This window comes from Erinaceus europaeus, chromosome 1, assembly GCF_950295315.1.
Source record: "Erinaceus europaeus chromosome 1, mEriEur2.1, whole genome shotgun sequence".
In the NCBI taxonomy this organism is placed as follows: Eukaryota; Metazoa; Chordata; class Mammalia; order Eulipotyphla; family Erinaceidae; genus Erinaceus; species Erinaceus europaeus.
The window spans coordinates 70,963,332-70,986,727 of NC_080162.1; the positions used below are offsets into that span (position 1 = coordinate 70,963,332).

Genomic DNA, 23,396 nt, shown 5'->3' on the forward strand with positions numbered 1-23,396 from the left:
GACCTAAAAGAGAGGGATGTGGACATGACTAGTGACCCCCACTTCCCACTTGGCCTGAGAAGGTTCCAGCCTGGCCAGAGATCCCATTTCTGCTTGGTCAGGTCGCTAAGTCCCGACCTTGCCAGGACCTTCCCCTGCTTCGGAGGGCTTTCCTGTCTCACTATTGCACAAGGCCAACAGCTGTCTCTCTGCTCAGCCCCAGGGCTGGGCTGTAGAGCTGAGGCTTTGAGAAAAGAGGAAGCAACTCCCAAGTCTGCAGCTCTTCTTTCGGGGTAACCGAGCGGAGGGAGTCAACAGCACTCAGAGTTCCTTGGCCTCCTTCCTGTTCTTACCTTCCTGTGGTTTGCCTGCCCTGCAGAGACTTCCCCTGTGGACCAGGTACTTATAGCCCGGGGCTTGGAGGGTGAGCAGAAGGTTGGAAGAGCAGCTGGGGCTGGAGTATCTGGGTGGACCTCAAGCTAATCCAAAGCCAGGATAATATTCAAAGCATCACTTACGACTCAAATCCTTTCCAACCACATCCTGCTGTACCTCTGTCCACCATCCTGACCCCAGCTCTACCTAGACCAGGCAGCAATTTCATCCCAAGCTCACTCTCACCCTTTCCGTCTCATTCCAACCACTTACTTATCAGCCTTTGTGACTTGATCTTCATTGTTTAAAAAAATTTTTTTTAAATAAACCTTATTTGTTTTACTTCATAGAACAGAGAGAAATTGAGAGGGAAGGGGAGAGATAAGGAGAGAAAGACAGAGACATCTGCAGCACTGTTTCAGTACTTGTAAAGCTTTCCCCCTCTTGGTGGGGACTAGGGGCTCGAACCCAGGTCCTTGTGCACTTAACCAAGTGTGCCACCACCCAGTCTCTTGACCCTCGTTCTTACTCCAGCACCATGACACTCCCATTCATGTCATCCTTACTGCCAGATCAAATTCCATTTCAAATCCCAGCCTTTCTTTTTACAAAAGGAGCAGATAACAGCTTTGGATCATATGGCTTTCAGAGTCAGATGTGTGACCTTATTACAGGGCAATTAGTAAGTTTTGCTATTACAAAGATAACACAATTGACCACTTGGACACTGATTTCCTATCTGTGGGTCAGAGCACTCATCTGGATCACCCCATGCCCCCCTTCTCCATCCTGATAGGGAAGTTGAAGAGAACCCTGAGACTGGGAAATTGAAACTGAGTGCTACATCCAGGCAAGGCTGTCCACAGCGAAACTGCCTCTTTCCTTTCTGCCTCAGCCCTTTCTGGGCCTCAGAGACCAGGGATCAGGACCCTACACTCCACTCCACCCTCCCCAGATAGTCTGGGACATGTGCTCTTACACAGGTAGCAGACATGGGCACCCACAGTACACTGGGCTACTCTAACCCAACCCCAGCACAACACCTAGCAGTTCTCCAGTGGGAACTATAAACTCTGTGTCACAGTCGCTGAGATTTGGAGAGCTATGGATGAACCCTAGGAATTCAAGTGTAGGAGAGAACACACTCTCCAACAGCCTCTGGCCAACGGAAGGGATGTTTAAGGGCTGCGCTGCTGCTCCCTGTCCCCAAATGCATCCACTTTTTTTTTTTTTTTCCCTCCAGGGTTATTGCTGGGCTCGGTGCCTGCACCATGAATCCACCGCTCCTGGAGGCCATTTTCCCCCCTTTTTGTTGCCCTAGTTGTTGCAGCCTCGTTGCGGTTATTATTGCCATTGTTGACGTTGCTTTGTTGTTGGATAGGACAGAGAGAAATGGAGAGAGGAGGGGAAGACAGAGAGAGAGGGGAGAGAAAGACACCTGCAGACCTGCTTCACCGCCCGTGAAGCGACTCCCCTGCAGGGTCTACCTCCATCCTTTTACCACTAGGGGGTGCTGGGTGTGCAACCAGCTCAACCAAATCTGGAGGGACACTTACCCCTCAATACTAAGCTTTAGGCAAGGATGAGAAGGCCCCTCTTATGGGATTCCCCCCCCCCCCCCCGCCCCGAAATAGTCCCAGGTCCAAGTGGGAGGTGAGACTGAGCCAATAATGTGTACTCTGGTGGGACCAAGTCCTGGGGTGTTGGGACTGGGTTAAGGGTAGTTGCCACATACGTGATGGAGTTTTGGATGGTACTTGAAAAGGTCCTTTTACATGTCCTAAGGCATTAGTGTTACTGAAATCCCTCTCTTCTTCCTCAGGTTCAGCATCACCTCCCTAGCTCTACCCCCAGGACATATGAGTATCTTGTTAATGTCCCCTTCTGCATAGAGGTAACTGTCACACCTACTGCTTCCCCAAGTGTTTCCAGCAGACTTACCTTTCTCTGAGGCATTCCAGCTCAGCTGGGGCCGGCATGAGTCTCTCCTGTGGTCAGAAACCAGGTATGGGCAGGAGAGGGTCAGGTCTAGGCCTGCCCAATGGTGGGGGCTGCGCCACTGGGCCTCAGCAAATGACCAGACCTGTCCATTAAAGCAAGGCTTTTTTTAGCCAAGCCAGGCCTTTGCCTGCCCCTGCTGCCTTCCCACTTGGCTAAGTGCTGCTGGGTTATCCTGAGAGGCAATTCTGGCTCCATCTAGGCTTTAGGATTCTTCTCAGCACCACCCTAGGTGTGCTCTCTGGTAACCACCAGTATCAGCTGAGTCCTAACCCTGAGGGCTGAGGGTTGGGGGGGGGGGTCATAAATTCCTGTCCCCACTTTCTGTCTCTCCAGCCCACCCATCCCCAAACCCCACTCTGATGAGTCAGCATTTAGAACCAGGGCTAATCACCAAGTTGTCAACACGGGTTTTTGAGTTTGCTTGTAATAAAATGTATTGGGCTGTTGGAAAACTAGAATGCATTTTTGCATAGAAAAATACATTATGACTTTTCCAACAACCCAATATATAACATTAAAGTATAACAGTTTAAAATTATTTATTTATTTACTTTGGACAGAGACCAAGAGAAATCGAGAGGGGAGAGAGAAAGAAGGAGAGAGAAAGAGGGACAACACTACTTTACCACTCATGAAGCATCCTAACCTAAAGGTGTGGAAAAGGAGCTTGAACCTGGGTCCTTGAGCACTGACACTTGTGTACTCTACCAGGTTTGCCACTGCTTAGTCCCTAAACTCTAACTATTTTTAGTATATAATTCAGTGGTATTAAATGCATATAACCATCAACGCTATTTTACAGAACTTTTTCATCATACAAGACAGAGACTTTACATATTAAACACACATTCCCCATTCCCTCTTCCTCCTCATTCTCTGAGAATCTGTATTCTAATTTTTGTCTCCATAAAGTTGCCTGTTCTAGTTGTCTTGTGCAAGGGAAATCCTACAATATGTGCTCTTCTGTGTCTGGCTGGTTTCACTTAGCATCATTTCAAGGTTTGCCCTCAGTGAGACCAGCACAGAGGCTCAGTGGGTAGAGTCCATGCCTTTTACATGAGAGGCCCTTGCACAACATGGGATCGAGCATCAACGGCCTCACCAAAGATGAAAGTAGGTGCAAAAGCACCTCCAATGGTGGGGCAGTTCTTGGGAGTAGTCTCTGCCACTCTCTGTGTCTTTAAAAATGTGGCACAGAAATACTGAACCAGGGAGGCAGTCTGGCAGTGGTGTGCATGTGTAAAATACTGGTTTTGTTCCCTAGTAAAAGTAAAAATAAATAGTCATCCCTGGAATACTTGTCAGACACTCATTTTATTTTATAGGTGAATAATATGTCATTATGTTGATATAGCAGATTGTCCATTCGCCTTTTAAAAATATTTATTTATTTTTCACAAAAGAAAGCTACAGAGATAAGATATGGATAAAGAGACCAGAACACTGCTCAGATCTGGCTTATGGTGGTACAAGGGACTGAACATGGGACCTGGGAACCCTAAGTATTAAAGTCTTCTACATCACCACTATGCTGTCTCCCCTACCCACGTCTTTTTTTTTTAAAGATTTATTTCATATGAGATAGAGAACTGAGAGAAAGAAGGTAGAGTACATATACAATACATGTAACATTGGGGATCTAACCTGGAGTCTTAAATATACAAGTTCCCTACTCTCCCAAGTCTCTCACTTTTCCTGGCTGCTATTTTCTTTATTAAAATTTTTAATATTTATTTATTTATTTATTTTCCCTTTTGTTGCCTTTTTATTGTTGTTGTAGTATTATTGTTGTTGTTATTGTTGTCATCGTTGTTAGGACAGAGAGAAATGGAGAGCGGAGAGGAAGACAGAGAGGGGGAGAGAAAGATAGACACCTACAGTGTTGGTATGCATGAGACTCCTTCTGTTCACCCCCTGTTATTGTTACTTGGCGTGGTGGGTGTAGCGACGGATTGGGTCCCAAACTGGGCTTCTGTTTGTGGAAGAAGGGCACAGCACCAAGCGGGCGACCTGCTTCCTTCCCTCTTGGGGGCGGGGCTAAGGGAAGCCCCATACCTAGTTTAAATCCCTGTTTACATTTGGCAGAGGCGTGCCATTCCTATGGAACCTTGACCAACAATCTCTCCTCCAGTGAAATCCTTTCTGGCATTTGGGACAAGGCATTCGTGGTCTCTGATTCCCTGTCTGGAGGCGGGGTTGCCCTGACTGGAGGCAGGGTTGCCCTGACTGGAGGCGGGGTCATGGTCTATTTTCTGGACATTGGTTACGCCAATGCCCTTGGCGACCGCACTGAAAGCAAGCCCCTTTTTGCTTATGTAAGGTAGCTGCATAGGCTTGTAACATAGGTCCTTGAAAAGAGCTTGATCTGAGATCCTGTGTAGCTAGAATCCAAGTATCTGGGTGTTCGTTTTTAAGAATGATACAGGCCTGTCGAAAATGCGGAAGCATTCCATCCCAGACTATGGATCGCAGGAGGAGAAAACGAGCGTCAGGATTATAAATCTTCCTTTCCAAACTCGACTGGACCCTGGCAATGAATTTAGCGAGGGATTCATCAGGTTCTTGTTGCAGGGAGAGAATGGGGGCTGAGGCTGCTCCCATGAGTGGTGTTAATCGCTCCCATGCTTTTAATGCACACAGGTGTACCTGATCAAAATACCCCGGTGGAAACTTGGCTTCCGCCTGTTGAATCCCTGTTTCTAATTGGCCTGTTCCAAACAATGCATCAAAATTACCCTCTGGCTGATTTTGAATATTTTTCCGCGATTGTTGTAAACATTCGTCGTGAAAGAATGCCTCCCATTGCAGGAAGAGGGGGCCTGGGAGTGTAGCACTAGTCACATCCCTCCAATCTTGGGGGGTATTAAGGTTCTGAAGCAGGCCTTGTAAAATGGACCTGGTCCATGGGGCATGAATACCGTCATCCTTGATAGCCTGGCGTAGTTCCTTCAGGTCTGTGGTGGAATATGGATACCAGGCCTGGGGTTTTTGTCTATTGGGGGCAACATTGACCGGAAATGTGTGGACTTGCTCTGATAAGTGTATAGCGGTAGGAGGAGTCACCGAAGTGGAAGCTTCTGGACAAGTGGCCAAAGAAGTGGTTTTGGAGGCTACAGGAGAATTCGGACATGTGTCTGTCAAAACAGGGATGGGCGAAGAAGCAGCTGTGGAGGCAGCAGGAGGTTCCGGACACGTGTCTGCCAAAATGGGGGTGGCCGAAGAAGTGGCTGTGGAGTCCAAAGGAGAATTCGGACACGTGTCTGCCAAAATAGGGGCCTCAGGGCAAGATGCCAAAATAGGGGCCTCAGGGCAAGATGCAGAGGAATTAGGGTGGGTCAAGATCACGACAGGCCTTTGCTTCTTCTTGTTTTTAAGGTGCTGGTTAAGTTCTATGATCACTTCCTTTATCTCTTGGACCTCAGCCTCTAGGTCCTTAAGCCTTTTGAGAGGTTGCCCTATATATCCCTTAAAAGCTGCTATGATGATCAACAGGATATAAGGTGAAGCCCCGAGAAAAATGTCCCAGATATATAAAAATTGTATACTGGAAAAAGAATGCAGAATTTGGAAAAGATTTTCCATGGTGGAGAGATCTCAGGAAAACAATAAGAAAGAAAAAAAATCACAGTGCCTTAACACAATATTGCAGATACCCAAAAGGTGTGTACTTATCTAAGATGTCTTCTTGTAAACCTGCTGCTTACGTGTCCCCGTTCCGGGCGCCAGATGTTGTTTTCGCCGGGCTATGTTGTTTTCACCGGGCTAGCTTCACGGGCGGGTAACAGAAGACCAGGGACTCATGGTTGAGCTGTAGGCAGTATCTCTTTATTCATGCAGGACGCAGCACAATCTAAGACGAGCTAAGCTAAACTCAAGGTACAGTAAAACTCACAATGCTGTCTTTATATATACTTGCCAAGTAGGGTGGAAACAGGATGTGACATAGAGAGGGTGGAGAGAAAAGTGACTGGTGAAAATCAGAGTGTGACAAGGAGGGGATCAGGGTGTGACAAGGAGGGGGCGGAGCAGGTGAGAATCCTATCACTGAACCACCAATGCCCTGGAGGGAGGGTGGTACTTGTTAATAGTGGTTATGTAAATAGAATGAAGTGGTTATGTAAATAGAATAGTGTTAAGCAGGGGGGATTTAAACCAAATGAAACAGAAGGAGTCTCATGCATACCAACACTGCAGACCTGCTTCACCACCTGTGAAGCGACTCCCCTGCAGGTGGGGAGCTAAGGGCTCAAACCAGGATCCTTACGCTGGTCCTTGACTTTGGGCCACCTGCGCTTAACCCGCTGCACTACAGCCTGACCTCCACCCCCTTTTATTTTTTTTACCAGAGTACTGCCCAGCTCTGGCTTATGGTGGTGTGGGGGATTGAATCTGGGACCCCTGGAACCTCAGGCATGAGAGTTTCTTTGCATAACCATTATGCTATATACCCCTGCCCTGGCTGCTATTCTTTGTTGATGAATGGGTTATTTTCACTTGCTGGCTGTTGTGAGTAATGCTGTTGCAAAGTTGCTTTATGAATATCTCTTTGAGTCCTTATTTTCAGTTTTCTTGTGTATATGCCTAGGAGTAAACTCTTTGAATCATGTAGTAACCCTATCTTTGGACGATTGCACCCAAATTGTTTTCTACAGGTTTTGCATCATTTTTACATTCTCACTAGCAGTGTAGGAGGTTTCCAATTTCTTCACATTCTCACCAACATTTGTTATTTGCTAGTGTTGTCTGTTAACAGCCACTTGAATGGGCATGACGTGGAGGTCCATCTGGTTTTTATTTGCACTTCCCTAATGACTGATCATGTTGAGCATCTTTTCATACACTTGCTGGTCATTTGTGTATCATCGTTCAAGAAATGGCTGCTCAAGTTCTTAGCCTCCATCTCAAAAATTGTTTTTTTTCCTTTTGTTGTTGAGTTGTAGTTGTCTCTCTATATAAGTACATACAACACATAATACATTCCTTGTTATCTCCATAACGTGCAAGTATTTTTTCTACCATTCTATAGGCTCTCTTCACTCTCTTGATAATATACTTTGATGCGTGACACTTAAAAAATTTTTATTGGGGGTCGGGCAGTAGCTCAGTGGGTTAAGCGCACATGGCACGAAATGCAAGGACTGGCTTAAGAATCCCAGTTTGAGCCCGGACCCCCACCTGCGGGGGGGCGGTGTAGCTTCACAGGTGATGAAGCAGGTCTGCAGGTGTCTATTTTTTTCTCCCCCTCTGTCTTCCCCTCCTCTCTAGATTTCTCTCTGGCCTAACCAACAACGACATCAATAACAACAACAATAATAAAAACAAGGGCAACAAAATGGAATAAGTAAATAAATAAATGAATATACATTTTTTTTTAAAAAAGAGAATCCATCCTCTCTGGGTAATAGAGTGAGTCCTGGAGTACATCAGTGAGTCTCTTAGGGCTCTAGTTCCTCTTGGCTTGAGTAGTAGGGAGTGGGTGGGGAAGTGGGGGAAAGGGAGAAACAGCTGTTCATTTTTTGGGGGGCAGATACCTCGAGGGGCTGGGAAAGCAGAACTTGGGGTGGGGCCAGGGACACACAGAGAGCTTCCTGAGGCAAGTCACCAAACGAGGGCATTCCTGGACACACCCTAGATAGTCTAGTGGCTTCCTGCTACTGGCTGACCCAGAGTTCCTGGCAGTTCTGCTCTCCCACTGGGCGAGCCAGCATAGCACAGAGGACACTCAGGGAGCTGAACTCTCAGCAGGAGCTAGAACCGAGGTATCTTGAATCCCCTAGGGGATCCAAGTGTGCCCAGCCAGCACAGTATGGTCCACTCTCGTTTGCGGAGAGCAGCACGGGAACCCATCATGGAGCTCCTGCCCCAGCTTCTCCTCCTGGTCTCGTCAGTCCCATTAGGTAAGATCGCTGGCCATCACTGGGTAAGATCACTGGCCATGCCCACCTTCCAGGGATCATCTTTGAGACTCCAGTGCTCTATGGGACCAGGAGACTAGCTGGTGCCTATGGCACAAGGTAGCAGACTGTGCAACTACACTCAAGGACTCCCAGAAGGGCTGCTCCAAGGGAACAGAGACAGGGAAGGCTTTGGGGACCCACTGAGGCCACCTTCCAGAGGGGAGATTGAGGGCCCTGTGTTGACCCTAGGCCTGTATCACCCACCTCTCTGTCCCATCTCTCCTCTAGGTCTGGCCAATTGGGGTGTCTCTAGTCCCCCAACAGTGCAGGGCGTGAAAGGGTCTTGTCTTATAATCCCCTGCATCTTCAACTTCCCTGACACCATGAAGGTGACCAGCAGCATCACCACCATCTGGTACTATGACTACTCCAACAGCCGGAAGGTGGTGATCCACTCAGATGAGCCCCAGCTGGTGGAGGGCCGCTTCCGAGGCCGTGCCCAGCTGCTGGGGTCCGCCAAGAACAAGGTGTGCAACCTGCTGCTCAAGGACCTGAAGCCCGAGGACTCAGGCTCCTACAACTTCCGCTTCGAGATCAATGATGTAGACCGCTGGTCAGATGTCAAAGGCACTGTGGTCACTGTGACAGGTGAAGAATTAGGAGGCCTGGCTTCTCCAAGCTGGGCCTGCTGGCTCACAGCCCCAGCCTGTTATGATTGTAACTGCTGCCCCCCCCCCATTTTATCTGCAATTCCAGCTTTTTTTTCACTGTGGTTGCATTGTGGAATTTATTTATTTATTTAACATTTCCCCCTTTATTGGGGGATTAATGTTTTATAATAACCAGTAAGTACAACAGTCTGTACATGCATGACATTTCTCAGTTTTCCATATAACAATACAACCCCCACTAGGTCCTCTGTCATTCTTTTCCAGGACCTGTACTTTCCCCCTTCACCCAACCCAGAGTCTTTTTTTTTTTTTTTGCCTCCAGGGTTATTGTTGGGGCTCAATGCCCGCACAATGAATTCACTGCTCCTGAAGGTCATTTTTCCCCTTTTGTTAGTCTGGTTGTTTTATTGTTGTTGTGGTTATTATTATTGTTGTTATTGATGTCGTTGTTGGATAAGACAGAGAGAAATGGAGAGAGGAGGGGAAGACAGAGAGGGGAAGAGAAAGATAGGCACCTGCAGACCTGCTTCACCGCTTGTGAAGTGACCCCCTTACAGGTGGGGAGCCAGGGGCTCAAACCGGGATCCTTAAGCCAGTCCTTGTGCTTTGGGCCATGTGTGCTTAACCCACTGTGCTACTGCCCGAATCCTCCACCCCAAGTCTTTTACTTTGGTGCAATACACCAACTCCAGCCCTTGTCTCACTTCAGCTCTGCTTCCTCCTTTGTTCACACCCAAGTGGGTGAGAGGAGAAACTATCTCTTCTTAGGTGCCCTGCCAGGGAGCTCCTCCCTGTTGAGGTTTCCAGGCAGGAGGTCTCAGGTCCCCCATCTCTGTCCTCAGATCTACCCAGAGCACCCACCATTGCAGTGCCAGACAAGCTGATCGAGGGCATGGAGGTGGACTTCAACTGCTCCACGCCCTACGTCTGCTCACAGGAGTTGATCCGGTTGCAGTGGCAAGGCCAGGACCCTGCTCACTTCGTAACCTCTAACATCCAGAAGCTTGAACCCACAGGCATCAGCCACATGGAGACCTTCCACTCGACTCTGTCCTGGCAGGACCATGGCCGGATCCTGCGCTGCCAGCTCTCAGTGGGCACACACAAGACTGAGGGCGAGATTCACCTCCAAGTGCAGTGTGAGTGAGCTGAACACTGCCCCCCACCCCCATACCCCTGCTACTTGCTGAGCCTCTGAGACAGGACCTTCCTCCAGCCCACACAAAATAGAGCCCTTTCCCCAAGGCAAAGCTAGCTTGGGCCTTCAGCCTGGGTCTCTGATTTGAGAGACTGCTGAGCCCCAGGAGCCTTGTCTGGCGACTCCCTCCCACTTTCTGTTGGCTTCAAAGGGGCTTATCCCCACTCTGATGGGGGAAGAGAAGTGGAGACAGAGAAGCCAGGGAACTGGTGGTCTGTTGGCTAGTGCCCTGAGATTTAGCTCAGCTCTGCAGAACGATGTGGGGTGTGGTTCACTCCTGCCCTGTATTGAGATTTTCTTGGTGATCAGAGTATCTATCACCAGGACATGGGAGGAAGAGAGGCCATGGGAGGAAGCCCAAGTTCCAACCTGGTTATGTACCTTCCCAGAATAGGAAATAGGGCAGTGTGTTCTGGAACAGCCACTATCCAGAGGCTCACTGCCCTCCAGATCCTCCACAGTCTGCACAGTGTGGGGAATAATACCTTGTGTCTGTCTTGTAGAGTTCTTATGGAGATTCTAGGAGTCCACAATTCCTACTGAGTGCACAAAAATATTGGCTTCTATTATTTTCATATTTTCATGGATCTAACACTTGAGAGTGTTGCTTTTACTTTTTATCTTATTTATAAAAAGAGGCAGAGAGGAAGTGAAAGTGACCACAGTACTGAAGCTTCATTCAAATCAGTGAGGGTTGAGTTTGAACTTGACTTGTGCACATGTGAGCTATCTGTAACCCAAGAGTATGACTTTTTCCCAAAATCTTCAGAGAAAGGCTTTGGAATAGACATAACTAGACATAGTTTATATCAGGTGGAGCAACAGCTATCATAGGGCACCCCAGGAAGCAGTGGGATGCTCTTGCCCAAACAGAACAGAGGTGATGGGATGCCACCCAAGGCAGTCAGCTGTGGAAGGCAGCGTAGGCTGGTGCCAGGCCAAACTGAATTCTCAGACTTTCATCAGAGAAGAAAGGGGGTAGGCATTCCTCATAGTGGGAGTAGTGTCTGCCCCATACTATGGTAATGACACTGACAGTCTTGGTGAGCTTCCTTAGGGCAGCGTGTTGATAGAGGAAAGAAGCACACCCCCTGCCCTCCTCCCCATACCTTATCTGTCTTCCTCTCCCCCCACTGCACCTTGCAGATGCCCCCAAGGGTGTGGCAGTCCTCCTGAGCCCCTCTGGGCGGAACATCCTGGCAGGTGACCTGGTCACCCTCACCTGTCAGGTGAACAGCAGCTACCCTGAGATCAACTCTGTGCAGTGGGAGAAGGATGGGGAGAGCCTCAAAGCCCAGGGTCGAGTGCTGCAGCTGCCAAAGGCTGCCTGGGAGGATGCCGGCGTCTACACCTGCCAAGCTGGGAACAGTGTAGGCTCGTCCATCTCGCCCCCTGTCAGCCTCCATGTCTTCAGTGAGTCCTGCAGAGAACTGGGTCTGGACCATGGATAGGGAGGGGCCTGGTTGGCTGAGCCACGTTGAAGTGAGGAGGAGGGCCTGGCAGGACTTGTTGTCTCCTGAGAGACACGTGTGTCCTCATTCCAGCTTCAAACACATGGGAAGACACCTGATGGGAGAGAGGCAGAGCCCAGGCAGGGGGCTTTGCTATGGAAGGAGCACAATGCTGAATGACAGAGAAGGTGCATGGTTAGGCGAAGGGTGTGCAGGCCAGACATCTGTGGGGTCAGATTTGGGCATGAATTGAGTGGCCCTCAGTGTGCCTGTGCTGTCTCCACAGTGGTAGAGATCCAGATGAGCCCAGCAGGCCCTGTCCTGGAGAACCAGACAGTGACACTGACCTGCAACACGCCCAGAGAGGCTGCCAAACAGCTGCACTACAGCTGGTATAAGAACCAGGCTCTGCTGGGGGGTGCCCACAGCTCCACCTTGCGGCTACGCTCTGTCACCAGGGCCGACAGTGGCTTCTACTACTGTGTGGTGGAGAACATCCAGGGCAGTCAGCGATCAGATGCTGTCAGTGTGGAGGTCCGCCGTAAGTGGCCAGGGTTGGGGGCACTGGGCACAGCAGGAGCTGGGGATCAAACCCAGGACCTCTGGCATCCTAGTCACATACTCTATCACTGGACCTTCTCCCTAGCCCCTGCAGCATATTCTTAAACACATATACATTTTGCCAACTGATCCAATAATCCCCTATATGATGATTTTCTTTCTGGTTCGGGATCTGACCCAGGACTCACACTACATCCTGTCGTCATATCTTCTGTTCTCCTGTGATCTGGAGTAGTTCCTCAGTCTTTCCCAGCTTTCTCGCCATTTATTGAAATTTAAAGAGAGGCCAGCTGTTATGAGGGTCTCCCTTAGTTTGTCTGAATCATGTGAAATTAGCCTCTGCATGTGGGCAGGGAGCCCACAGACATGTTGCTGCACCCGCCCCCAGTGCCGCATCAGGGGGTTCATGATGTCAGTGTGGCCTGTTGCTGATGGAGCTCACTGTGATTGTGCGGTGGAGTTACTGCCACTGCCAGTCCCCCCCCCTCCTCCCCCCAGTTGGACCCGCCAGAGGATTGACTGGGAGGACATGGTGATTTGCGCAATTCAGGGACAAAGCCATATTCAGCAGGCACTCAGGAACTGATGGGGTTACCTCCCTGCCTTAGGTTACTGAGGAACAAAGGGGTTGTCCCTGTCTCAGGTTGACAGGCTCCTCATCTCCACACAGACCCACCCCTTGTACCAGACCTAACTGCCTTGCTGGATATGCAGGCAGGGCTGGTGGGGATCATCCACTGCTCTGTGGTCAGTGAGCCGCTGGCCACCTTGGTGCTGTCACACAGGGGCCACATCCTGGCCTCCACCTCCTGGGGAAGTGACCAGAGCCCGCGCTTCAGCGTCTCCTTCGCTCCCAACAATCTGCGTCTGGAGATACGAGAGCTGCGGCCTTCTGACAGTGGGGAGTACATGTGCTCAGCGGCCAATGTCCTGGGGAACTCATCCTCCTCCCTGGACTTCCACACCAATGGTAATGTGGGCACCTGGGTGGGTGGGTGGTGAGGGAGCCTCAAAAGGAGTCCCACAGGCTTTTCCCTAGGGCTAGGTGACCTGGCCATCAAAATCACCTGAAACACTTGGGCTGTACAGTCACCCCAACACTGTAGGAGGTTACTAGAAGCTCAGACAAAGGGGAGCAGGTTGTATTATTCCTTTTATTCTTCTTCAGACTTTGAACTCGGGGTCCTTCCTATGCCTTAATCTGTTTTTCATTTTCAAATGTTTGTGGGCAGCTCTGTGCTCAGAGTCAAGATCTAAGAGACAAAATAGAGAAGCAAGGTCTTGGGGGAGTGCGGCAGTGTTACACCAGGTTGTATATTACCATGCACAAGGACCCAGGTTCAAGCTCCCAGTCCTCACCTGTAGAGGTTAAACTTCACGAGGGGTGAAGTAGTGCTTCAGGTGTCTCTCTTTCTCCCTCCCTCTTCTTGCTTTCTATCTCTCTTTCCTTTTCAATTTCTCTCAGTCTCTGTAAAAAAAAAGGGGGGGGTGTTGGTGGTGGAATTTACCAGAAGCAGTGCAGGCACCAAACCCTAGTGATAACCCTGGTGGGAGAAGAAAAAAAAAAGTAGGTTGTTTTCTAAACCTTGATGGTTGGATACATGCTCTGCTATTTGGCATAATCTTGGCTCCAGCTCAGAATCCTCCACCAGGCTGCAGTCAGTTACTACCAGAAGAGTTGATTTGATGCTTAAGGCCAAACCCTCCTGATCACAGTGACTCCACAAAGCCTATCTCTACCTATGGAAGCATGAGGGGAAGGAGAGTGCTGGAGGATTTCCTATAGCAGGTGGTATGCAGCTACAGGTGTACAGGGGGAAACTGAGCCCTCAGTCTCCCCTACCCACCTTTTCTCCTCTCTCCCGCCAGTGGCCCGTGTCTTGATCAGCCCGGCAGCAGATGTAGTGGAAGGTCAGGCTGTGACACTGAGCTGCAAGAGTGGCCTGAGCCCCACACCCGATGCCCGCTTCACCTGGTACCGCAATGGAGCCCTGCTGCTAGAGGGGCCCCGCAGCAGCCTCCTGCTCCCTGCAGCCACCAGCGCCGATGCCGGCTCATACCACTGCCGGGTCCAGGACCACTTGATCTCCAGCGGGCCCTCCTCACCTGCCATCCTCAGTGTGCTCTGTGAGCAGCCTTCCCAGAGGCCACTGCCTGCAGTGTGGCCTGTTGATCCCCCCAACATCCCCACCTTTAGGTTTCCTTGGAACCAGTCTGACTTCCAGAGTTCACACCAGGAGGTGCTCATAGACCTGAGCACCATAGGCTGAAACTTGGGGATCAAGGCTGGGGCTTTCTGTACCTTCCTGCACATCACCCTCCAATCTCAGCCATGTTGGGGTCTTCTGCCACCATGGCACTGTGTCCAGGCTCTGTCCCCCCATACTGGGGTCTCATACCCCCTCACAGGCCCGCATAGATGAAGGAAGGCAGGACCTCCTAGCATATAAATGGCTTCATGCCAAGGGTGGGTGCTCTGAATTAGCCCAATGGGTTAAGCTGTGTTTGGAACTTAGTTTTCAAAAAGTCCCTGGTGCTGCACACAGGGGTGCTGAGCTGGGGTGTCAGGAAGAATAACTGCCTGCCAGGGACTTTCTGTGTTGTGGGTTCAGGTGGGGGTAGCGGTTACCGGCCCTCTTTCATCACCTGCCCCCAGAAGCCTCCAAGGAGAAGAAGGGTGGTGTCAACATTATCTGGGCTGGAGGAGAGATAAAAGGCAGAATGATGGAAGCCCCAGTGGTAAGGGGTGGAGTTCAGGGTGGGAGCAGAGAGCAAGATGCCGGGATTGTGGCATAGGTGACCTGCTCAGGAGCACATGGCAGCTCTGTCAGGTAACACCAGCCCATCTGAAGCCTTCGTTCCAGTAGAAACAGGTGCTTCTTCCTTTGGGGAGACTGAGTTCAGCACTAGGGCACAGCTTAGCATGAGAGGCAGGGCCTGAATCCCTCTAGTGCTGCTCTGGCTGCCTATGTGCAGCAGCTCTGGGTGCCTGCCTTTGTCCTGCGTGTTCTGGGGGCTTGTCCAACCCTAAGGGGACCCATCGGGCCCTACCTGAGGCTGTGGGGTAAGTGATAACACCCTCCCTCCCTACAGATGCCCCCCGGCAGCCCACATTCACTGCCGGGCCGGATCCTGATGCTGGACAGCAAGGTCTGCTCTTGTGCCGAGTGGACAGTGACCCCCCAGCCCAGTTGCGGCTGCTACACGGAGACCACGTGGTGGCCACTTCCCTTCCCACCTGTGGGGGCTGCTCCCAGCGTGCCAAAGTCACCAGGGCCCCCAACTTTCTGCGTGTGCAGATTCGCAGCCCAGTGCTGGAGGATGAGGGTGTGTACGTGTGTGAGGCCAGCAACGCCCTAGGCAACGCCTCTGCCTTGGCCACCTTCCACGCCCAGGGTGAGTTGATGCAGTGAGCAGGGGCTCAGTTCAGGGGCCGGCACTTGGGATTCTATTTCTCTGCAACCCCAGCTCAGTGGAGTCTCTGGTAAGGCCACTTCCTTTCTGCTTTGGGAGGAGCCAAAGCTTCCAGATGGGCAGGAGTGGGGGCTCTGCTTGCCACAGACAGGTGCTGTTCCCCATGCCCAGTATCTGGGTGTCATGGTGCATCTGGGTGATGAGGCTAAGTCATCAGGTAGGCACCTAGGTTGTCTTACCCCTTTCCTTACACTGGACCCCCTCTCTGCTCAGTGCCTCCACACTCCCAGGGCCCATCTCTCTCTCTCTCTCTCTCTCTCCATCTCCCTCTCCCTCCTCTCTCTCTCTCCTCAGTTATGATTTAATAACAATTTACTAGATTGTAGGATAAGAGGGGTACAATTCCATATAATTCCCACCACCAAAGTTCTGTATCCCATCCTCTCCATTAGAAGCATCCCTATTCTTTATCCCTCTGGGAATATGGACCCAGGATCATTATGGGGTACAGAAGGTGGAAGGTCTGGCTTCTTTAATTGCTTCTCCACTGTAGTGTTGGCTGGGCATTGGCAGGTTGATCCATACTCCCAGCCTGTCTCTCTCTTTCCCTAGTGGGGCAAGGGTCTGAGGAGGTGGGACTCCAGAGCACATTGGTAAGATCGTCTAGGGCCCATTTCTCTTAAGCTTCCCTATGAAGGAGTTTGCTTTCCTCCCCAAATTTGCAGGCATCCAGAGTCTCTTTTCAAGGACTGCTGGCACCCCAGGGTGGGGAGGGAGGCCTGTCTCTAACTGGCCGTCTTCCTGCTTTCCAGCCACTGTCCTGGTCGTCACCCCATCGAACAAGGTGCCAGAGGGCAGTGTAGTCAACCTGACTTGCAACGTGAGCCGGGAATCCAGTGGTGGCCCTTCCAACTTCTCCTGGTTCCGTAATGGGGTGCAGTGGGCGCAGGGCCCCCTGGAGACTATAACGCTGCTGCCTGTGGCCAGAACAGATGCTGCCCTCTATGCCTGCTGCATCCATACTGAGGCTGGTGCCGCTGAGCTTTCCACTCCTGTGGTTCTGACTGTGCTCTGTGGGTGATGGCCAAGGGAAAGGTTGAGCACTTGGGAGGCAGGGCGATTGGTTGAGTCAACAGAGGTTGGCTCAGGTTGATTGGTTGATTGGTTGATTGGTTGAGGCTGGGTTTGGGGAGGCAAAAGTGTGTCTTGGGTATGGGCCACAATGTGTTTGGACTCATTATGTGGACAAGGAGTGGGACATGGGACAGCTGGGATGTGGTGAGCTGGGCTGGAGGTGGCCTAATCTGCCCCTGTATATATAGACCCTCCAGACCCGCCAAAGCTGTCAGCCCTCTTGGATGTGGACCAGGGCCATGTGGCCATGTTCTTCTGCTCTGTGGACAGTAGCCCCCTGGCCCAACTGACCCTGTTTCATGAGCAGCATCTCCTGGCCTCCAGCCCACGACTCCAGCTCCCATCTCATGACCGCCTCCAAGTCAAAGCCATGGCCAACTCCCTGCAGCTAAAGATCCAAGACCTGGGTCTTGGGGACTCGGGTAACTATCACTGTGAGGCCACAAATGAGCTGGGATCAGCCAACACCTCTCTCTTCTTCCAGGTCCGAGGTGAGTATTAGTTTTCTGAGGTTGAGATAGACTCAGATGCCCAGGTGGAGGATTATTCTGGCCAGTCTGGGCCAAGTCATGTGAATTTAGTGCATAGATTTTTTTTTTTTAACCCATGGTTCTTCAACCAGGAAGAAGCTTCCCTTTGTCTCAAGCTGTCTTTTACCTGTAATAACTATAGCAACCACTAGGAGGCAGTGACAATTACACAAATTGACTTGTTTGGAGCATTGTCTGAGAGGTTACTTTTTTAAAAATACAATTTGTGTCACTCATACACAGCAAAACCCAATATATTTATAGCATTTGCATAAGTGTAATGTGTATATGAGTATGTCTATACATATAAGAACACATCTGTATTCTCCACTAATATACATGTTCTATGATAATATTTTCCTCTAAGTATTTGATAGTTTCTGGTCTAACATCCAAGTCCTTGATCCATTTGGAGTTTACTTTTTTTTTTTTTAGATTGTATTTATTTATTAATAAGAAACATCAGAGAGAGAAAGAGCCAGACATCACTCTGGTACATGTGCTGCCAGGGATTGAACTCAGGACCTCATGCTTGAGAGTCCGATGCTTTATCCACTGAGCCACCTCCTGGACCACTGGAGTTTACTTTTGTGTTTGGTGAAATATGGTGGTTCAATGTCATTCTTCTGCATATTTCAACCTAATTTTTTCCAACACCGTTTGTTGAAGAGACTCTCCTTTCCTTCTTTAATAGTCTGGGCACCTTTGTCCAAGATTAGCTGTCCATAGGTGTGGGGGTACCTATTCCCATGTATATGGATATGCATATCCATGTAGACATACACATGTATATCATGCCTGTAATTCTACACAGCATGCCTTTTTCTCCTCCCGCAATGAAAAGCAATGTCAATTTTAGACAGATTTCCTTGGACCTTAGCTCTGTAGATCTTTTCATATCTATTATATGCTTTTCACAGGGGAGAAACCGAGGGTCAGGCTCTTAGAAGCTTGCGCATGGGCTGGGGAGAGAGCATAATGGTTATGCAAATGAGTTCTATGCTTAGGCTCTGAGGTCCCAAATTCAGTCCTTAGTACTGACATGAGCCAGAGTTGAGCAGTGTTCTGGTAAATAAAAAACAAACAAAAGCTTGCACAGGACTAGCAGAGGCCATGGTAGCTCAAGACTAATTGTGATCTGATTCCAGGAACAGCCTATGCTATCAACCAGCACTCTAGCTTTCCCTCCTTTTCACTTCCTGCCCCCTCCCTCCCCTTCCCCAGAAGGGTCTAGGTACTGCCTTTCCCTGATCCCCAATTCTTGGGCTTTCCTGACCTAGAGCCTGAGTACAGAGCTGGGCTGGAGAGAACTCAAACTCAGACAGCTGCTAACTTCCCCTTCCAAGTCCTAGTCATCCATATTAAGTTCAGGTCATAGTCAGGACAATAGACCTTGGCATGACCTACATCCCTCCCATCCTAAAAGCTTTATGGGGTCAAACCAGCATGTACTTGGAGTTAACAGAGGCAGGCAGGCAGTTAGGCACTGGGTCTGGCACTGGGCTACAGGTCACATACCACTGGTACTCCGGTAGGCAAGACAGGACAGCTGAACAAAGCCATCACTCGGGTGATGGAGGCCAAGTGACAGGACAGAACCAGTGTGGAAGAGTCAGGAGCAGGAGGGGCAGAGGTGTGGAGCTGAAACGGTGTTCCCTGTGGTGTCAGATAGGAGCAGTGGCTTGGAGATGCAAGCTTGAGGGCTTGCACACTGGTGTGGACACACACTGTGGGAGGTACAGCAAAGGACTCCTAACTTTTCTCTTTCTCCCTGAAGGAGCCTGGGTCCAGGTGTCCCCATCACCTGAGCTCCGGGAGGGACAGGCAGTGGTGCTGAAGTGCCGAGTACCCGTGGGCATCCCAGAGGAGACCTCATATCAATGGTATTGGAATGGCCAGCCCCTCGAGGATTCAACCTCAGCCACACTCCACTTTGCAGCCATAACTCTGAGCCAGGCTGGTGCCTACCATTGCCAATCCCAGGCCCCAGGCTCAGCCACCCTGAACCTGGCTGCCCCAGTCAGCCTCCACATAAGCTGTAAGCACTTTCCTCTCATCCGAGTTTGGGGGGGACAACGGGTGCCCAGTGCTTAGGCTATAGGGTGGGATATGGAGTCCCTGGTGTTGGGGTGTGCTTTTGTGAGAGGGATAGGTCCTGACCACCCCCACCTTGTAGATGCACCACGACAGGTCACTCTCACTGCCCTGATGGACACAGGCCCTGGACGACTGGGCCTCCTGCTGTGCTGTGTGCGCAGTGACCCTCCAGCACAGCTGCGACTTCTCCATGGGGCCCAGATGGTAGCTTCCACTTTACAAGGTGTGGGGAGCTCTGCCCGACTGCAGCTGGCTGTGGCCCCCAACACACTGCGCCTGGAGATCCACAATGCCACACTGGAAGATGAGGGTGTCTACACCTGCCAGGCCATAAACACCCTGGGCCAGGCATCAGCTTCAGCCAACTTCGATGCTCAGGGTCAGTGTGGTGTGTGTGTGTATGTGTGTGTGTTGTGTGTGTGTGTGTGTGTGTGTGTGTGTGTGTGTGTATGCACACATGAAGACAGGGAGTCTCCTTTAAGAAGGGAGAGGGTTCTGGAAGCTTGGGGAGCTGAGAGGAAGACTGAACGTAAGGAGTGTCTCCATTCCTATCCTTTTTAAGGCCACAGTCTCCAGACTATTTATTTTAAATATTTTATTTATTGATTGATGGGAAAGACTGGAGGAGAGAGAGAAAGAACCAGGCATCACTCTGGTACATGTGCTGTCGGGCTTGAACTCAGGACCTCAAGCTTGAGAGTCAAGTGCTTTATTTATTGTGCCACCTCCCGAACTGCCAGACTAGGGTTTCATGGAAGAATCTTTGTTAAATCAGACTTTTAGGAGACTGAAAGATAGCCCACCCATTCGAACACACATTTACCATGTACAAGGACCCAGTTTTGAGTCCCTGGAAACCCCATGAGAGCACTATGCAAAGGGAAAGCTTCATAGCAGTGGAACGGTGCTATGGTGTCTCTCTTTCTCTACCACCCTTTGTCAGGAAAACAAAACAGAACAAAAAAATCCAGTGGGAGTGGTGGAATCCCACAGGTGCAAAGCCCTAGCAAAGACCTGTCAAGGAAAAAAAAGATTTACCTTCATCCACAACTAATAAAAACTAATCAGAAAGGGGGTGCTCAGGAAAAAGCGCAGCAGGGCAGGGGACTCTGCACCAGGTCAGGGGGGCATTCAGGGGACCACAGGTATACAGAGCCATTCCACACTGCCTGAAAGATGCCACTGCTCAAGTTCTAATTTCTGAGCCTCCAAGGTTAAGGGGTTCCCTGATTCCTGTAGACAGGAGGCTTGCTTTACAGTATCTCAGCCCCCTCACATGTCTCCTCGCCCTTCTTTCCCCAGCTGTGAGTGTGCAAGTGTGGCCCAACACCACTGTGCATGAGGGCCAACTGGTGAACCTGACCTGCCTCGTATGGACTTCTCAACTGGCCCAGCTCATCTACACCTGGTACCAGGATGGGCAGCGGCGCCCCAGTGCCCACTCCATTCTCCTGCCCAATGTCACAGTCATGGATGCTGCCACCTACCGCTGCAGCGTGGCAAGCCCTGGCCAGGCACCTCACCTCTCCAGACCGGTCACCCTGGATGTCCTCTGTGAGTCTGCATGGATACAGGGTGGAGCTGGAGGGAGTGACTGTGGTCCACACTAACTGGGGCACAGCCAGAACCCCACAGGGGCTCAGTTCCCAGCAGGCTGAAGAAGCACTGGACAAAGAGCACCAGAGTCTGGAGGAGTGTAGCTAGGGCCTGCTGGAGCAGGGGAGCAGTGCTGCATATTGGGTGACTGGGGTGGGAGACAAGGCCCTATCTGATTTGAATGCCACCAGCAAGCTGGGCTCCTTAGAGGCTGAGACCTGCTTTCTCCTCCACCTCCGTGCCCCTGTAGATGCACCCCGCAGCCTCCGCCTGATCTCCCTCCTGGAGCAGCAGGGTGGAAGGCGGGCTTTGCTGCTGTGTACTGTGGACAGCCGCCCTCCCGCCCAGCTGACCCTCAGCCGCAATGGCCACCTCCTGGCTTCCTCGACTGCAGCCTCTGTCCCCAACACCCTGAACCTGGAGCTGCGGGAACCACAGCCCAGTGATGAAGGGCACTACAGCTGCTCTGCCCAAAATCCCCTGGGCCAAGCTGACATGTCCCTGGAGCTGCAGCTGGAGGGTGAGGCAGGACCCAGCCCACCAGGGACAGCTGGGGGTTTGGAATGGGTCCAGCTGAACTTGAGCTCTTTGGTATAGGTGTGCAGGTGACATTGACTCCATCGGCTGCTGTGCCCGAGGGGACCCCTGTCACGGTGACCTGTGAGGACCCTGCTGCCCGCCCTCCTGTTCTCTATGCCTGGTACCACAATGCCCGTTGGCTGCAGGAGGGTTTGGCTGCCTCCCTTTCATTCCCAAAGGCTACACAGGCTCATGCTGGCACGTACACCTGCCAAGTCCAAGATGCCCAGGGCACCCGCAGCTCCCGGCCTGTGGCCCTGCAAATCCTCTGTGAGCACTGCTCCTTGGCTGGGGGCAGGGTGAATGGAGGGTGCTTCTGGGTAGCAATGGGGATGGGTGTAGGGCTGTAGTGGACCCAGGGTGCTTGAGAAAAGAACATGGGTGCAGAAGAGAGATCATAAGGCCTGTGATTCCTGCCTGGTAGGGTTGGCCCACAGGACTCCCAAGAAGGTGCTACTATCTTGGGGCTTTATTCTTACCAATGCCAAGCGAGTGGGCAGTGAACAATCAGGGTTCGCAAATAAAGTGCCCAGCTCTGCCTATCTGCCTGCAGATGCCCCTCGGAATGCTATCCTGTCTTCCTTCCTGGACTCGAGGACCAGCCCCATGGCTGTGGTGCAATGCACTGTGGACAGCGAGCCACCTGCAGAGCTGGCCTTGTCCCTTGACGGGAAGGTGCTAGCCACCAGTCGCAAGGCTCACGGCTTGGCATGGGGGATAGGGCATGTCCAGGTGGCCCGCAATGCCCTGCGGCTGCAAGTGCAAGATGTGTCCTCAGGTGGTGAGGACACCTATGTCTGCACAGCACACAACCTGCTGGGCTCTGTCAGCACCACTGCACAGCTGCAGACAGAAGGTGAGTGGACCAGGCAGGAGCCTCAAGTAGGTGCTGACAGGGGTGTCCATGTGAGAGGCCAGCCACTGCCACTAGAGGGGGCTGTGCAGCCTTGCTGATTCTGAGAGGAACCTCTCCCACTCCCACTGGTGCTAGTTGCTGGTCAGAAGGGGAGAAGCAACCTTGCCCTGGAAGGTCTCCATGCAGGGAAAAGGCATAGCAGTACCCTGGGGGATATTAGAGGAGGGAGACAGCCCTGCCATTGCAGAGACCGGTCTGAGACTGGGGCACAGCCTACCCTGGGTAGGCCTGGAGGAGAGAGACAGGATTCTCCCCTCTGGGAAATCAGTGTGAAGGAGTAGGTCCCACCTGGGGGAAGTCCTGTCACAGCACAGGATACAGCCTCACCCTGGTTTGATGAAGGAGGGAAGCACAACCCTGGATGTCCCCACTGCAAGGATGTGAGATGGCTCTGTACTCAGTGATCTCTGATAGGAGAGGCCCAGTCCCATCCTGAGGGCCCACATCCATCAAAGGCCTCTCAGACACCCAGTCCCAACCAGAGGCCCTTGTAAGCTTCTCATCATCCCTTGGTCCTTGGTCTGCAGGTGTGCATGTGGTGGCTGAGCCAGGATTGGACTTGCCTGAGGGCGCAGCACTGAACCTCAGTTGTCACCTCCCTGGTGTCCTTGGGCCCATGACCAACTCCACCTTCATTTGGTTCTGGAACGGCCGGCAACTACACACAGAACCCGCACCTACCCTTTCTTTCACCCCTGTGGGCCGCACCAACGCTGGGCTGTACCATTGTCGGGCTGTGCTGCCTTTTGGGACCACCACCTCTGCTCCAGTCATGCTCCATGTGCTCTGTGAGTGTGACACTGTCCCTTGCCTCAATCTTCCCACCTTTCGCATGCCCACGATAGGTTTTTCTCTTCTCTGTCTGCAGAGAGCAAGAATTTCATATGAGTAAGTACAGGGTTAGTATCCTGGCTCTCCCACAGACTGGTCATGTGATCTTGTGCTTCTGTGACATCATTTCCTCATCTGTGAAAAGTCAGTCCCTGCCTTTTGTAGG

At 51.3% G+C, this 23,396-nt stretch overlaps 1 protein-coding gene across 5 annotated transcripts in view; it reads left to right on the plus strand.

The window, feature by feature from the left end:
* Positions 1–236: 236 nt before the first annotated feature.
* The window catches only part of SIGLEC1 (sialic acid binding Ig like lectin 1), a 38,121-nt gene continuing 14,961 nt past the window's right edge, over positions 237–23,396 (plus strand). For 2 of the 5 annotated variants that reach the window (XM_060187120.1, XM_060187090.1), the window contains exons 1-19: positions 237–378; positions 2,177–2,248; positions 8,133–8,252; positions 8,541–8,900; positions 9,766–10,062; positions 11,268–11,534; positions 11,859–12,113; positions 12,804–13,103; positions 14,003–14,260; positions 15,227–15,529; positions 16,360–16,620; positions 16,870–17,172; positions 18,989–19,249; positions 19,388–19,687; positions 20,611–20,862; positions 21,155–21,424; positions 21,502–21,753; positions 22,037–22,339; positions 22,927–23,187. In XM_060187120.1, coding sequence (XP_060043103.1) covers positions 8,162–8,252; positions 8,541–8,900; positions 9,766–10,062; positions 11,268–11,534; positions 11,859–12,113; positions 12,804–13,103; positions 14,003–14,260; positions 15,227–15,529; positions 16,360–16,620; positions 16,870–17,172; positions 18,989–19,249; positions 19,388–19,687; positions 20,611–20,862; positions 21,155–21,424; positions 21,502–21,753; positions 22,037–22,339; positions 22,927–23,187 — 4,594 coding nt within the window. In that variant the 5' untranslated portion in view covers positions 237–378; positions 2,177–2,248; positions 8,133–8,161. Of the gene's footprint in view, positions 379–2,176; positions 2,249–2,465; positions 2,597–8,132; positions 8,253–8,540; positions 8,901–9,765; positions 10,063–11,267; positions 11,535–11,858; positions 12,114–12,803; positions 13,104–14,002; positions 14,261–15,226; positions 15,530–16,359; positions 16,621–16,869; positions 17,173–18,988; positions 19,250–19,387; positions 19,688–20,610; positions 20,863–21,154; positions 21,425–21,501; positions 21,754–22,036; positions 22,340–22,926; positions 23,188–23,396 lie in introns of all 5 variants that reach the window. The other 3 variants (XM_060187097.1, XM_060187110.1, XM_007539591.3) reach the window with 3 other exon arrangements.